General features: G+C 43.2%; 1 protein-coding gene across 1 annotated transcript in view; it reads right to left on the reverse strand.

The window, feature by feature from the left end:
• LOC309567867 (phospholipase A2 inhibitor gamma subunit B-like) overlaps positions 1-14,665 on the reverse strand; it is a gene marked incomplete at its 3' end in the record, with an annotated part of 90,286 nt that extends 75,621 nt beyond the window's left edge. The window contains exon 1 of the mRNA XM_082273372.1: positions 14,000-14,665. Coding sequence (XP_082129498.1) covers positions 14,000-14,039 — 40 coding nt within the window. The 5' untranslated portion in view covers positions 14,040-14,665. The remainder of the gene's footprint in view (positions 1-13,999) is intronic.
• Between the last annotated feature and the right edge of the window lie 2,379 nt (positions 14,666-17,044).

The following is a 17,044-nucleotide window of genomic DNA, read 5'->3' on the forward strand; positions in this document are numbered from 1 at the left end:
TTTCTGGTAAGCTGCCACTTTGTGTGTTCTCATCTCACGGGTGATCTCCTTTCCATCCAGTTTGAAGATTTTGGACAATATCCACATGCTGGGACTTGTGGTTCCTCTACAATTTTTGCACACTTTTTTTAAGAATTCCTTTCTCATTTAAGGACTCTTATATGGACTTTATTGAGTTATTGTCATACACTTTATATTGATCTCAGTTTTTTATTGTTAGCGCTACATGTTTATGCACAACATGTGAGGTATCGCTGTGATCATTAGAGCAAGCGCAATAATTCTAGTGCAAGAACTCCTCTCACAAGCGTGCGCAATTTTAAAGCATGACATGTTAGGTATCTATTTACTCAGTGTAACATCATCTTATACAAGAAAATTAGGCTAACTTTAATGTTTTGTTCTTTTTTAATTCATGAAAGTGTATTTCTTCCAAAAACATTGCATTTGAAAGACCGCTGCATAAATACAGTGTGATATAAAATATTGCAATAGCCGCCATTTTATTCTCTAGAGTCTCTGCTAACGAAAAATATATATATAATGCTTGGGGGTTCTAAGTAAATTTCAAGCAAACATTACTGATTTTAACTTATAAGCAACAAGTGTCAGAAAAAGGCTTAGGCATGAAGGGATTAAGTATGCATATAAAGAGGACCGCCATTTTTTTGGTGGGTGGCAACAGGAGGTGCATGACATTGTGGGTGTGGTTTAAAAGTGAGGGTAGTCAGTAGGCATGGGCGTCCACAGAACTTTTTTCAGCGGGGGGGCATAATTTTAAGGTCATCCATGCTCCGCCCATTTTCAACAATGTCATGAAGGGGAGGGGCTTAGTCATTATACTTATTTTGAGTATTTATTTTTAAAGGACAAACAGCAGCATTTATTTTTAAAGCATTTATTAATCTAGAAAAAAAAAACTGATCCTGTCCCCTTTAAGCATGTTATACAGCACAGTGCTTGTGCTGTGTAATTTGGCCCCTTCTATCACCTAAAATATCTGGCTGATCCTGCCTGGCTATATCCTCCCCTCTGTAAACTGACCACGGTATACCATGGCTGCTGAGCCCTGAGACTGTGGTCAGTTTACGTTGCCTCCATCATCCGCAGCTCTCCTGTCCCTCCTCCCTCCCTGCCTGCCTGCTCCTGTGTCAGTGGTCAGTGCCCCTCCCCTCCTGCTGCTGTAGTTTCATTTAAAGTTTCATATCCTGTCTACACTCTGTTTAATAATCCTGTGTGCCCCTGTGTATGTGTTTTATAAAAAGTTTTCACAGCGCCAAACGCCGCTCATGTGACCCGCCACCTCTCTCCTCCTCTCCCCCTCCTCTCCTCCTCCCCTCCCGACTGATGTCAGCAAAGAATACTCGGCCCCTCCCACGACAGGTAGCTGTCAGGCGTGGAAAGGAGAGAGCCGACAGGTCACATGAGCGGCGCTCGACGCTATAAAAATTGGTAAAGAACGACTTATTTTTTAAAAACACATACACAGGGGTACACAGGATTATTAAACAGACCATACAGGATGGTATAAAGCCACTTTAAAGGGGAAGTTGAGATTCCGGGGGGGGGGGGGGGATTTGCCCCCCCTTGCCCCAACCTGCGGACACCCATATCAGTAGGGTGTCCCTGGATTTGATTTTACTGTAGTAATGGCAACTGCAACAGTGATTGTCCCCTTCCCCAGCTTCCCATCTCGTAGGAGATATGCATACTTACAATGTAACAAACTGGATCAATGTAACTATGCAATGAAAATCGTACTTGGATTTGAGATTTAAGCTTTCAGTTTTGCATGACTTGCAATCCTGAATATTGAAAGCAGAGAGATTGTGCTAAGCATTTTGTCTGTGCTGTGTCAGAGCCACGTGCGGAACACCCCTCAGGGACTTGTAGGGCTTCGCCTCCGGATGTTGTTACAGATCTGAGTGTGGCAGTTGGGAAATTCATTCAGTTGGGATGTCTTTAAAATGTACAGGGAAGTCTCTGGGATGCCAGAGCTTCGTCATCATGGAAAGAACAAGCTCTGTGTAGCTACAGGAGTTTGGTCACGTAGTACTAAAATATACATTCACCAACCACTTTATTAGGTACACCTTACTAGTACCGAGTTGGACCCCCTTTTGCCTTCACTCTTCATGGCATAGATTCAACAAGGTCTTTAACCCATTCCTCTGAGATTTTGGCCCATATTGACATGATAGCATCACGCAGTTGCTGCAGATTTGTTGGCTGCACCTCCATGATGTGAAAATCTCATTCCACCACATTCTAAAGGATGAGATCTGGTAAGTGTGGAGGCCATTGGAGTACAGTGACCGGATCTGGTGAGTGTTGAGGCCATTGGAGTACAGTGACCGGATCTGGTGAGTGTGGAGACCATTGGAGTACAGTGACCGGATCTGGTGAGTGTGGATGCCATTGGAGTACAGTGACCAGATCTGGTGAGTGTGGAGGCTATTGGAGTACAGTGACCGGATCTGGTGAATGTGGAGGCCATTGGAGTACAGTGACCTCATTGTCATGTTCAAGAAACCAGTGGTGAGATGATTGGAGATTTGTGACATGGTGCATTATCCTGCTGGAAGGAGCCATCAGAAGATGGGTACACTGCAGTCATAAAGGGATGGACACGGTCAGCAATGATACTCAGGTAGGCCATGACATTTAAACAAAGCTCAATTGGTACCAAGGGTCCCAAAGTGTGCCAAGAAAATATCCCCCTCACCATTATAGCACCAGCACCAGCCTGAACCGTTAATACAAGGCAGGATGGATCCATGATTTCATGGTGTTTACGCCAAATTCTGACCCTAGTTTCTGAATGTCGCAGCTGAAATGGAGACTCATCAGACCAGGCAACGTTCTTCCAATCTTCTATTGTCCAATTTTGGTGAGCCTGTACGAATTGTTGCCTCAGTTTCCTGTTCTTAGCTGACAGGAGGGGCACCCCATGTGGTCTTCTGGCTCTCAAGTCCATCTGCTTCAAGGTTCGATTTGTTCAGAGATGTATTCTGCATACCTTGGTTGTAACGAGTGGTTATTTGAGTTGCTGTTGCCTTTCTATCATCTGCTCATTCTCCTCTGACTTCTGACCTCAACCATGCATTTTTCTCCACACAACTTCTGCTCACTGGATATTTTCTCTTTTTCAGAGCATTCTTTGTAAACCTGAGAGATGCTTGTGTGTGAAAATCCCAGTAGATCAGCAGTTTTTGAAATAACCAGACAAGCCCGTCTGGCACCAACTACCATGCCACGTCCGAAGTGACTTAAATCCCCTTTCTTCCCCATTCTGATGCTCGGTTTGAACTTCAGAAAGCCATCTTCACCACGTCTAGATGCCTAAATGCATTGAGTTGCTGCAATTTGATTGGCTGATTAGCAATTTGTGTTACCAAGCAATTGAACAGGTGTACCTAGAAAAGTAGCTGGTGTGTGTATATCGAAATTTATCTTGATATTATATTTTATTAATTTATTTTTATTATTAATTATTTATTTATTTATTTATATTTTATATTTTATTTATTTATTTATTATTAATTATTAATTAATTTTAATTATTAATTTTATTTTTATATTTTTCAAATGAGCAAAATGGAGAAATCTGTGTACCCTACTCTCCTCTCCAACCAACGACACCGCCGAGCTACTAAAATATCTTCTTATCTCTTGACTAATGCAACTCCCTTCTTGTTGGCTTACCTCTACATGGACTATTCCCCCTTCAGACTATTATGGATGCTGCTGCCAGACTCATCTACCTTTGCAATCATTAAGTGTCCACCCCTCTCTGCCAATCCCTCCGCAGGCTTCTGCTGGCCCAAAAAAAAAAAAAAAAACAACATACAAAGCCATCCAAAACTCTACCCAAAACTACATCACCAGCCTCATCCCAAAATATCACCCATACCATCCTATCTACTCCTAACAAGACCTCCTGCTCTCTAGTTTCCTCATCACCTCCTCCCATACTTATCTCCAGGACTTCTCCAGAGCCTCTCCCATCTTCTGGAACCTTAATCTGTCCATCTATCTCTTTCTCCATCCGCCCTAAGGCAATCCCTGAAAACGCATGCACCATTTAGGCCTGAAGATTAGTTATAACCCACAAGCATTGAATATTTTCTAAAAGCAAAGACCCTGTAAAAAAAATAAAAAAATAAAATACATTAAGGGCCGGTAAACACCAGAATGTGGTGCAGGAAAAATGTATTATGGGCATGTTTCCCGCACCGCAGGTGATCGTGCTGCCCTTGCGCATGCCAATGGATTGTTACCAGCACCCCAATTGTGGATCACAAATGCACACAAAATTGCAGAGCACAAAACTGCACTACTTTGTGTGCGTTCCAGTGCAAGTACCATCCCATTCAAATTAATCGGCTGCAAAATCACACCTCAAGGGAACGCGGCACGCATTCTTGTGCGATCCCGGTGTTATTCAGTCCTTAAAGTGGTTGTAAACCGTTCCTGTGTGCTTTGTGAAGGGGGATGTGTCCCTTGTCATTCTCATCTGCTCTCGGAGAGCCAGACAGCTCAGACACGCTTTATCAATTTTAGACTTTCAACGGATGTAGAGAAGAGAAAAGAAGCAGATAAACAGGTACAACTTATGTAGAAGAATTTGTTTAATCTCTGTGTATCACCTGAGGCCAGTCACTTCACTGGGTATATGTAAGGGTTTACAACCACTTTAGGCTACATTCACACCTGAGCGTAGCGTTTTTCGCGCGTTTTTTACCGCGATTTTACCGCGATTTTCGCGGCGTTTTTTACCGCGATTTTACCGCGATTTTTACCGCGATTTTTGTGCAGGCGTTTTTAGATTGAATAGAGATCAATGGAAAACGCCTGTAATCTGCCCAAAAAGAAGCTCATGTACTTTTTTGAGCTTTGGGCGTTTTGTATACAGCTTCAAAACGCTCAGATGTGAACAGGGGCCATTGAAATGAATAGGATTTGTCTTGTTGGGCGTTTTGAGAGCTGATCCTAGAGCAGAAAAACGCCCCAAAAACGCCCCAAAACGCCTACATGTGAACGGAGCCTTAAGGTAAATCTAGGGCAAACAAAAAAAGTATATTACACAATGTTTTGCTAAAAGATAAACAAAGTGGTTACATCGAGTGACCCAACATATCAAGTCTTAGACCCGGTTCACACTACTCCGACTTGGGATGCGACTTGTGTGCCCTCAAGTCGCCCCAAGTCTCTTGTCATTACAAATTCAATGTAAACGAATGAGAGCCGTCTTAATATGCACTACTGAAGTCGCTCCGACTTCAGAAAAGGTTCCTGTACTACTTCAAGGCGACCTCTATCCGACTTGTGCCCATAGACTTCAATGGGAGTCGCCTCTAAGTCAGATCCTTATCTATTTTCAAGCGACTGTGATCAGACTTTCCAGGAAGAAGAAAAAGATTACCCAGGCATTCCCCACAGACAAAGTCGCCTATCATTTAGGTCTCTTCAAAGTCTCTTCAAAGTCGCGCTAAAGTCAGCGCTAAAAAGTCACTCCTTCATGGGGCGACTTTGAGTCTGAGTAGTGTGAACGGCTCTTAAAGTGATTGTAAATTCTCTTTTTTTTTTCTCATGAAATAACAAACATATTATACTTTCCTCCTCTGTGTAGGTTGGTTTTGCGCAGAGCTGCCCCAATCCTCCTCTTCTCGGGTACCTCTTTGGCTCTTCTGGCCCCTCCCTCCTGTCAAGTGCCCCCACAGAAAGCAGCTCGTTATAGGGGCACCCTAACCCATTCAGACACGGAGCCCTATTTTTGCCCCATCCCTCTCTCTCCTGATTGGCTAACTGACTTTGATTGACAGCAACGGTAGCCAATGGCATCACTGCTGTGTTTCAGCCAATCAGGAGGAGACTCCTGGATGGCCGAGGAATTAGTGGACATCGCTGGAGGAAGATGGGGCCCAAGTAAGTTCTAGGGGGTGCTGGAGGCTGGCTGCTGCACACAGAAGGTTTTTTTTTTTATCTTAATGAATATAATTTATTAAGATAGAAAACCTTCTGACTTTACAACTCCTTAAGCCCCGTTTACATTGGGGCGACCTGTGAGGTGACCTGGTCGCCTCACAGGTCGCCGTAGGTCGCCTTCCATAGGGAAGCTGTGGACCCGTTCTAATAGGAGCGACACAAGTCACTCCGACTTAGAAAAAGGGTCCGGAGCTTCTTTGGGGCGACCTGGAGGCGACCGCCATAGACTTCAATGTTATGAAGTCCGTGGCGGCCGCTCCGAGGTCGCGGCACACTGCTCGCACCGCGACCTCGGAGGTCGCCCCTGGAAGAAGCGTCGCTCGTATGTGAACGGGCACTTAAAGTTACTCACACCTGTAAAATGGTGACAAACCTTGGTACCCAAAATTGTTTATAGACAACACTCTGAAAGCCTAGCCAGATCATCAGTTTGGGGTTAACTGCGAATGATGGTCCTAAAATGATTGCTCTCACTCTGGCATGTATGGTGATATCTAATATGTGCAGTGCAACTTCATACGTAGATGCACCCAAAACACCTTGCAAGTTGGCTGATCACCTTCTAATCTGCTGAGATCCATCATGGCCAGTACAGCTACCTGAATCACTTCCATTAGACAGTTAGCTTGACAAGTATACATACACTTCCGGCCCCCTGAGAATGTTTCTTGGCAATGAAATGCATTGGGTTGGTAACATCAACCGGTTGTTCGTTTTTGGAATATTAGATGGACTTTATATAATAATTTCTAGGAAACAAAATCTGATTGTTACACGTAAGCAAAATGTGCCCAGTCTTCAAATGGTAAGGAGTTTTATGGCAATTTGATTGTGAATGGGGGATATGGAGATAATATAGAAGACTCGACCTCATCCAAACTTAAAGAGATTGTAAAGGCAGAATGTGCATTCTACGCATTAGGATAAAAAAAAAAAAAACCTTCTGTGTGCAGCAGCCCCCCTAATACTTACCTGAGCCCATCTTTATCCAGCAATGTTGCAGGAGATTTTTAGCTGCCCTGGACTCTCCTCCTCATTACTAAGACAGCAGCGTGACGCGATTGGCTCCCGCTGCTGTCAATCAGTCAGTCAGCCAATAAGGAGAGAGAGGGGGTGGGTCACGGCTTCATGTCTGAATGAACACACAAAGCTGTGACTTGGCTCGGGTGCCCCCATAGCAAGCTGCTCACCATGGGGGCACTGAACAGGAGGGTGGGGCCAAGAGTACAGAAGAGGGACCCAAGAAGAGGAGAATCTGTGCTGCTCTGTGCAAAACCAACTGCACAGAGCAGGTAAATATGACATTTTGACCAGTGGCGGCTGGGAAGGGGGGGGGCAGATGGACCACACCATTACCCCTCGGACCACACCAGCCCACACACCAACCCCCCCAGCCCCAGCCCACAAACCAACCCCCCCCCCCCCCGCCCGGTCGCTGGCTCACTCACCCTGGACATGTGAAGGGCAGGCAGGCAGCAGCGGCGGCGGCTTCCCCCTTAGTCTCTTGCATCTCCTCCCTTCTCCTCCTTGGCCAATGGCATGGCTTACCCTTTCGGCCAATCGGGAAACAGGACTCAGGAGCTGCTTCCTGATTGGCCAGGAGGAGGATCCGTGTGACAATAGCGAATATTCATTCACTATTGTCATACAACTGGGTGGGCTCAGGGAGCAGTGCTCTGCGCCCCAAGCCCCCCCCCCCCCTTTTTTGAAACCTATTAGAGCTTCTGGCTCTAATCACGTACTTCAAAAAAAAAAAAAAAACCCATTGGAATCCATGCGTCCGGCACCCTGCAATTAGATTATGGGGCCGGACGCATGGATGGGGGGGGGGGGGGGGGGCTGAGCCCCGGGAACCCCCAATGGACGGGCTGCCATTGATTGTGACGGTAGTCACCATCACTGGGAATGAAAGACAGAAACTATATGTGGGGTTTGTTATTTTTAAGTGCCTGTATCCCATTGTTCTATTGTTTCTGTCTGCTCTGGGATCAACCTATTATGAGATGTATATGAGTATGTGGATTAGCTGCTAGAGGGGAGGGGGGTGATTTCTCCAGCAGCCCTTCCTAAAGACTGTCTACTGTTGGAAAGTTGAATATACCTTTGTGTCATGTTACGGAATGTAGTTTACCCTGCCCTGTGGCATTATGCAAAGAGGGGGGGTTGTCCCCTGAGGGTATATCTCTTTGTGCCTGTGTTTGAATAAAGAGATCTTACAACCCTACACTGATGTCTGGACAAGTGACTGGGTGGGCTAAGGGATCTTGGATCGTGCTGGTACCAGGCAAGGGAGCCTTTTACGGCGGACATACTCTTCTTGAGTACAGGGTCCGTTACACACATGTTTTTTTTTTTTATGAGACTTTACAATCACTTTAAAGGGTTTTTAGGGCCAACATTTTTTTTTTTTTTGGGATAGAACAACATCTGTCAAAATGTATTGCTGCCTGTCACATTATAGGATTAGTATTATAAATACAGCTGTGACATTTGACTTTCAAATAAGCAATTCTGTCATCATTCTATAGAAGGTTTACATAGCTACACATTTATTTATGCAATATTGTCTATCTCTTGTATGGAACTGCCAAAACAGTTTATATAAAGACGCATACTGCTACTATGTATGTGGCTCTGTAATTATAGACTTCCTCCTGGCTTCCTCCCAGATTGCTGCCCAAAAAGGTTCTTCTGACGGCTGACTGGCTGGGAGATACCAAGGATGGAAATATCTCAGAAATACAATTCAAAACCACTTCAGTTTTCAACAAGTGTTTGTAGGAAGTTGTAAAAAGGGAAATTAAAGAGCAATAATAGCATTTATAGAGATACGGAAAGGCTTCCAACCACTTGCCAACCAGATACATTCTGACACTTCTCTCCTACATGTAAAAATATACATTTTATTGCTAGAAAATTATTTAGCACCCCTAAGCATTAACACATAAGCACTTAAAATTATTGGCAAAAACACATAAAAATATACACTATAATGTCAAAAGTATTGGGACGTCTGCCTTTACACGCATATGAACTTTAATGGCATCCCAGTCTTAGTACATAGTGTTCAATATTGGGTTACAGCTTTATCAGCTTCAATTCTTCTGGGAAGGCTGTCCACAAGGTTTAGGAGTGTCTATGGGAATGTTTGACCATTCTTTCAGAAGCGCATTTGTGAGGTCAGGCACTGATGTTGGAGAGAAGGCCTGGCTCGCAGTCCACGCTCTAATTCATCCCAAAGGTGTTCTATCAGGTTGAAGTCAGGCCAGTCAAGTTCCTCCACCTCAAACTTGTCCAATATTAATTTTATACAAATTCTCTAATTATATTGGTCCAATGACGGTACCCCTCTAGAAAGTCTCCTCTCTGTGCCCCTCTCCTCTTCTTTATGGACCTTGCTTTGTGCACTGGTCCAAAGTGTGGAGTTATAGTGTGGAGTTGTCTTTTGGGGGTTGGGCTTGGCCCCTTAGTTCCAGGCAAGGGAACTCTTAGGGTGTCAGCATACCAATATATTTTGGACAATTTCAGGCTCCCAACTATGCGGGAAGAGTTTGGGGATGGCCCCTTCCTGTACCAAAATGACTGCGCACCAGTGCACAAAAGCAAGGTCCATAAAGACATGGATGAGCAAGTTTGGGGTGGGGGAACTTGACTGGCCTGCACAGAGTCCTGACCTCAACCCAATAGAACACCTTTGCAATGAATTAGCGTAGAGACTGGTAGCCAGGCCTTCTCGTCCAACATCAGTGGTTGACCTCACAAATGCAGTTCTGTAAGAATGGTCAAACATTCCCATAGACACACTCCTAAACCTTGTGGACAGCCTTCTCAGAAGAGTTGAAACTGTTATAGCTGCAAAGGGTGGGCCAACTCAATATTGGACCCTACAGACTAAGACTGGGATGCCATTAAAGTTCATGTGCGCGTAAAAGCAGGCGTCCCAATACTTCGGTAATTTAGTGTATTTGTGTGCACCCCGGAGTGAGATCAGTAATTCTAGGCCCATCATGCACGGGTAAATCTAAACTGATAACATGTAGGGGCTTTTAAAGCATCGCCGAACTAGAATATAGATTACTGAAGTTTGTTGCCATTTCAGTTGCCAGTTTTAAAAGTTTGACATGTTGGGTATCTATGTACTTGATGCATCCTCATCTTTTCTATTTTACCAAAAAATTGAGTAATCTACTGCATATATGTATCCTAAAATGAACTTTAGTGTATTTTTTATTGAAATTTCAGTTTCAGAAAAAAGGTGCCCTAATGTCGTGTGACATGAAAAACTGGAACTACCACTATTTTGTTCTCTATGGTGTCTGTTTTCAGAAAATATAAAATATTTTTGCTGTTTTATGTAAACTTCGGGCCTAAAATTATGTTTTAAACATGTGTAAAATAAATACAAAAACAGCTCTGGCAGCCAAAGGGTTAGGGGAAATATTCATAAAAAATTCACATAGCTGTCCATCCATCAAAACTGCAAGTAAATTCATTTTTTCTTTTTTCCAGTGTATATCCTCGTACTTCTATCTATATGTTTTAAACATTTGTAACATATCTAAACCATTAAATATATTAATTGTTGGCGAAGGGGAGATACCCTGTTTCCCTGAAAGTAAACCCTACACTGAAAATAAGACCTAGCGTGATTTTTGAGGACGGCTGCAATATAAGCCCTACCCCGAAAATAAGCCCTAGTTAAAATCCCTGTAAAAACATGCAATCCGTTTTGTAAAAAGATTATATAATGTGCAGTGTCTCTGTTTGTAACTTTATTGGGAAAAATACCTTGATTACAGCGCCGCTGGGCGCTCACATGACCAGCGGGGGGATCTTCTCCTCTCCTCCCGCGTAACGTCAGCGGCCCCTCCCTCTGCAGTGCTTAGAGCAGGGCTGACGTAAGCTGAGATCTCGACCCCTCTCTTTGCAGTATTCAGGGCAGGGAAGAAGAGCCCTGGCGGGTCAAGTGAGCGCCCAGCGGCGCTGTATATAAGGTATTTTTCACAATAAAGGTACAAATGGAGACTCACTGGACATTATATAATCTTTTTACAAAACAGATTGTATAATTTTTTAATGATTTTAACCAAGGTTTTTTTTTTTTTTTTTGGGATTACAGAATGTTATAATGCTGACTCCTGAGCTGACAGGGGAAGAGGAGAAAAGAAGACAGGGGAGACAAAAACTTTTTAAAAATATTTTATTATTTTGTTCCAGGTTTTTTTAAAACCTAGAGAGGGGTATATATATATATATATATATATATATATATATATATATATATATATATATATATATATATATTATATATATATATATATATATATATATATATATTATATATATATATATATATATATATATATATATATTTTTATAAGACATCCCCTGAAAATAAGCCCCAGTGTGCTTTTTGTAGCCACAATTAATATAAGACCCAGTCTTATTTTCGGGGAAGCACGGTAATAACAAACATTCTTTCACTAAACGGTACTCAATGTTGTCCAGGCCAGGCTTCCCTAAACAAGAGAATAAGCATTTACTCTAAGTTTAGATTAGCCTTAAATTCTCTCCATTTAGCCCAGATTCTGTGGCCCCTATCTACCTGCCCCCTAGAAATATGAATAAGATCCTCCAACAATGCCACAGAGTCAACTTTAACCACTTTACGTCAGCTCACATTGCTGCTACTGCAGCAATGTGGCTCGTTATCGTCCAGCGACGTAGACCTACCTCGCTGGACTCCTCCCCTTGTGGGCGGCGCGCGCGCGCCGCCGGAGGCTCGCTCCCGCTGTTTTCATCACAGCGGGAGTCGGGCCAGGGGAGGAGCGGCGGTGATCACCACCGCTCTTCCCCGTTCGTCGTAGTAATGTCACTGGTACCCCCAAAAGTGTCAAAAATGTCAGTCAAGGGTCCGATCTGTCCGCCGCAATGTCGCAGTACCGCAAAAAAAAACGCAGATCGCCGCCATTACTCGTTAAAAAAAAAAAACACCAAAAATGACAGAAATCTTTCCCTTAGTTAGTAAACGCAATAACTTTTGCGCAAACCAATCAAAATACGGTTATTGCTATTTTTTTTTACCAAAAATACGTAGCAGAAAACAAATTGGCCAAAAATGATAAAAAATTTAGATTTTTACATTTTTTTGGGGGGGGAATTTCATATAAAAAATGTGAAAAATATTGTTATTTTTTCAAAATTGTCGCTCTTTTTTTGTTTATAGCGCAAAAAGTAAAAATCACACAGGTGATCAAATACCACCAAAATAAAGCTCTATTTGTGGGGAAAAAAAAGACGTAAATTCCGTTTGGGTATGGCATCGCACGACCGCGCAATTGTCAGTTAAAATCACACAGTGCCGAATCGCAAAATAGGCCCTGGTCAGGAAGGGGGTAAAATCTTCCGGGGCTTAAGTGGTTAACAATGCATATCATTCAATCTGCAAAGGATATATTAGACTGAGAGCATTTGATTTTCTCCATTCTGTCAGAATAAATTAACATGCAGTTTTGATGGATGAACAGCTATGCAAAATTTTTTAAAACAGCACTACTATGTAAAGTGATGCTCTATTTATATTACAATTGACCATTTTTGGTTTGGTCTCTGTTTGCTAGTGCGGGCCAACAGCCCCAATTTTTATTTTTTTTTTATAAATTTTTATTGATTTTCCAGCATTTCTACAGTTTACAAATATAAGAATAAATAATAAAGAAAAAAAAAATTAATTTTTTTCCAGTGTATATCCTTGTACTTCTATCTATATGTTTTAAACATTTGTAACATATCTAAACCATTAAATATATTAATTGTTGGCGAAGGGGAGATAATAACAAACATTCTTTCACTAAGGCTGCATTCACATGTCAGCGTATGGATCGTGGGCAGAATCGCCGCGATTCCGCCCGCGATCCGGAGATTATTGCAAATCGCGGGATGCCTGTGCGTTGCCCGTGATTTGCAATAGCACCCCAAACGCTGAGCGATGTTGCCGCGATTTCCGCCTGCCGAATCGCGGTAACATCGCACAAAAAAAATCGCGGGACGCAATACGCTCCAAAGAAGCTCTTGTGCTTTTTTGGGCGTAATGCGTCCCGCGATTTTTTTTTGCTCGATGTTACCGCAATTCGGCAGGCGGAAATCGTGGCAACATCACTCAGCGTTTGGGGTGCTATTGCAAATCACGGGCAACGCACAGGCGTCCCGCGATTTGCAATAATCTCCGGATCGCGGGCGGAATCGCGCCACGATCCATACGCTGACATGTGAATGCAGCCTTAACGGTACTCAATGTTGTCCAGGCCAGGCTTCCCTAAACAAGAGAATAAGCTTTTACTCTAAGTTTAGATTAGCCTTAAATTCTCTCCATTTAGCCCAGATTCTGTGGCCTCTATCTACCTGCCCCCTAGAAATATGAATAAGATCCTCCAACAATGCTACGGAGTCAACTTTAAGGCACCACTGACGGCCCCAATTTTTAATTTGCTATGACTTCCATAAGTTTTTCTAAAAAAAAGTATTTCTGCAATGCTAGGCTCCATGTACACGGGACGCTGTAAATGGCCGTTTAGGAGCAGTTGGGCGTTTTTTTTTAGAAGCCCCTGAACGCAGCTCCATGTTACCTTATCTGTCCATGTACACATGGTCATTTACAGTCATTTGCAGGCAGTTGCGTTCAGGGACTTTTTTTAGAACGCAATTATTTGCGTTCGAACGTGTGTTTCCCGGCGTTTCAAGTGGACAAACGCGTCCGAACGCGATGACCCACGTTTAGCGTTCGCGTTTTTCCATTTTTGAGGGGAATAATTTTTTTGACCTCTAGGAACGGTTCTAAACGCAAACGCCCGCTAAACGCGGGTGCAAACGCGACCTAACGGACGTTTCAAATGTCCTAAAAATTCCAGCATTCAAAGGGACTTTTAACAACGTCCCGTGTACATGGAGCCTTACTCCCACCAAGTCTTAGTAGTTGAAGAATAAGACAAGCACATGGATTGTCAATCATTACCTGCTGAAAGAAGAGCGGAACAGATAACCACGAGAAACATTGCTGAGCCTTTGGTTAGAAGATACGTCTTGGTTAGGCGATACGTTCTTGTCAGCAGATGAAGGGTCCTGATTTGACTTCTAAAGATCCTCAGACTAAAATTTCCATATGTCAGCCAGTTTCCCGTCTCCCTGACCTTGTGTGAGCTTTCCAGTCACCGTCCCTTTCCCTTTCAAGAAAACCTTCTGGATGAGGCTGGTCCTTGGTCCTTGAGGTTGTAGATGCTTCCAGTGACTCTAGATGATCCAACACTTGCAGTGGTGCCTCCAGGCTGTTGGTCTTAGAAGACTAAATAAATATCAGACGGTGCAGGTGGCTCATTCTAAAGACAGGTGTGTCAAGCCGCCTCGCCCTCCCAGGTCAGATGGTTTTAAAAAAATAAATATGATTCACGAAGACAAATTCAGCCTCAAACCCTCCTAAGTTAAGTTCAAGCCGTAATTTGGTGTCCCGAAATTGAAGATGGCACTTGTCTGGTCTATGACCATTAAGGAGCGAGGAAGGAGGAAGCCTTAGTTGAGGGTTTTCTCTCTGTGTAGGAGATAATAAGCGAGGAGCTCTATTCTCAGCGTAAGGAAACTCACACCCCTCCGCCTGAGCCAAGAACATGCACGTCTGGGCAAGCTACTGGATTATGTTGCATTACTTTAACCTTTTACAATGACTAACCACAGAGGAGGGCCGGGCCGGGGCTCAGTGACTGACACAAAGTAACCACAAAGACAAATTAGAACTTCAATTGTACCAAGCGTACACAATGCTATGAAATAAACAGATGAGGGTTTGTGCTGCTGAAAGGTTTAAGGCTGTATTGAGTAAGAGAGAGAAGGATAAAATGAGAGAGACTGGAGGAGAGCGATACACGGGGGGTGTTGAAATTGTATGGAAAATGAGAACCAAGACCACTCAGAGGTCACATTTAATTGATTAAAAAAAATACAAGATGGGCACTGGCTGATAGCTGCCGGCAATAGTTTATTTTATGCTCATTTTCCTTTATAAAAACTTATAATACATCAAGGAGAGAGAGAGAGAGAGAGAGAGAGAGAGAAATAGAGAGAAAGTACGAGAAAGAAAAGAAATAAATAAATAAATAAAGAAATAGAGAGAGAATGAACTAAAGAAAGAAAAAAAAAAGAAACAAAATAAAGGGGAGGAAGAAAGAAGAGAGAGAGAGAGAGAGAGAGAGGGGGTGAGAGAAAAAGTGAGAGAAGAGAAAGAGAAGAGAGAGAAAGAAATGAAAAAAAGGGGGGGACAGAGAAAGAAAGAAAGAAAGAAAGAAAGAAAGAAAGAAAGAAAGAAAGAAAGAAAGAAAGAAAGAAAGAAAGAAAGAAAAAGGGAGAGAGAGAAATAAACAAAGAAAGAAAGGGAAAAAAGGGAGAGAAAGAAAGAAAGAAAGAAAGAAAGAAAGAAAGAAAGAAAGAAAGAAAGAAAGAAAGAAAGAAAGAAAGAAAGAAAGAAAGAAAATAAAAGGGGAGAGAGAGGGGGTGAGACAAAGAAGAGAGAGGGAGAGAGAAAGAAAAAGAGAGGACAAGAAAGAAGCGAAAGAGTGAGAGGGAGAAGGGAGAGAGAAAGAAAGAAAGAAAGAAAGAAAGAAAGAAAGAAAGAAAGAAAGAAAGAAAGAAAGAAAGAAAGAAAGAAAGAAAGAAAGAAAGAAAGAAAGAAAGAAAGAAAGAAAGAGGGAAAGCAAAATAAAGAATTACAATACAGGGGGAGAGAGAGAGAGAAAGAAAAAGGGACAAAAAAAAAGATAGCGAGGAGAGAGCGAAAGAGAGAGAGAGAGAAAGACAGACAGAGATAGGAGAAAAAGAGAGAGATGCAGAGAGAGAGAGAGAAAAAAAAGACCCATAAGAGAGAGAGTGATCAAAGGTAAATGAGAACAAAAACCACTCAGAATTCACATTTAATTGATTAAAAAAAAAATAGGTGGCCCCTGGCTGATAGCTGCCGGCAACAGTTTACATTTTGTGCTCATTTTCCTTTATTAAACGTATAATGCATCAAGGAGAGAGAGAGAGAGAGAGAGAGAGAAGAGAAAGAGAGAGAGAGAAAAAAGAGAGAGGGGAAAAAAAGAGAGAGAGAGATAAAAGAGAGAGGGAGAGAGGGAGAGAGGGAGAGGGAGAGAGAGAGAGAGAGAGAGAGAGAGAGAGAGGGAGAGGGAGAGGGAGAGGGAGAGAGGGAGAGGGAGAGGGAGAGAGAGGGAGAGGGAGAGAAAGAGAGAGAGAAAAAGAGAAAAAAAAAGAGAGAGAGAGAAAGAGGGAGAGAGATAGATAGAGAGAGAGAGAGGGGGGGGGGGGGAGAGAAATAGGGAAATTAGGTCCTCGTACACACTTCTAGACAGATCAGGTCAGAGCCACTATACTAACAATCTGATGTTATTACAGAGATTTCCCCTACTGTGCTATTGTGTTCCCAACCCCACCCCCCCCCCCCCCCCATCTGCCAGAACACTCAGATAAGCACTGCCATTGGCTGAGAGCTCTGATTAGAAGCTGTTCAGCAGATTTTTTCCAGTCATGACACTTTGACAGAACGGCCGGGTTCTGTTGGACTGACTGCTGTACACATGGGCCGAATGTTGGCCGGGAAAGTAGAAACTGGCCGAAATGTGATCCATGTGTACTAGTGGTGAGCTTCGAGTTCGAGACGAGGCTAAGTTCGACTCGAACATCGCTTGTTCGATCGTTCGTCAAATGACGGACAAATGTGCTTCTTCGCAGGAAAGTAGAGATTCCCATAATGGACTGTACGTGCGCCGCGCGTGCAGCACGTTATGTGATTGGCCTGGCTGCCTTTAGCCAATCATGGCTCAGGGGCCAAGTACACGCCCCACACTACATAAAGGCTGCTCGCGCAGCCGCAGTTTGTAGTGTCATTGTGCAGGCGATGAGACAGGGAGAGGCAAGCGTGTGAGGCAGGGAGAGAGCATCTTTTTTTGGAGTTTGTAAGACAGTGCAGAGACATTGCTAGCAGTGTAGGGAGGGCCAGGAACGTGTGTCAGGCAGG

This window comes from Pelophylax lessonae (assembly GCF_965119305.1).
Source record: "Pelophylax lessonae genome assembly, chromosome: 12".
Taxonomy (NCBI): domain Eukaryota; kingdom Metazoa; phylum Chordata; class Amphibia; order Anura; family Ranidae; genus Pelophylax; species Pelophylax lessonae.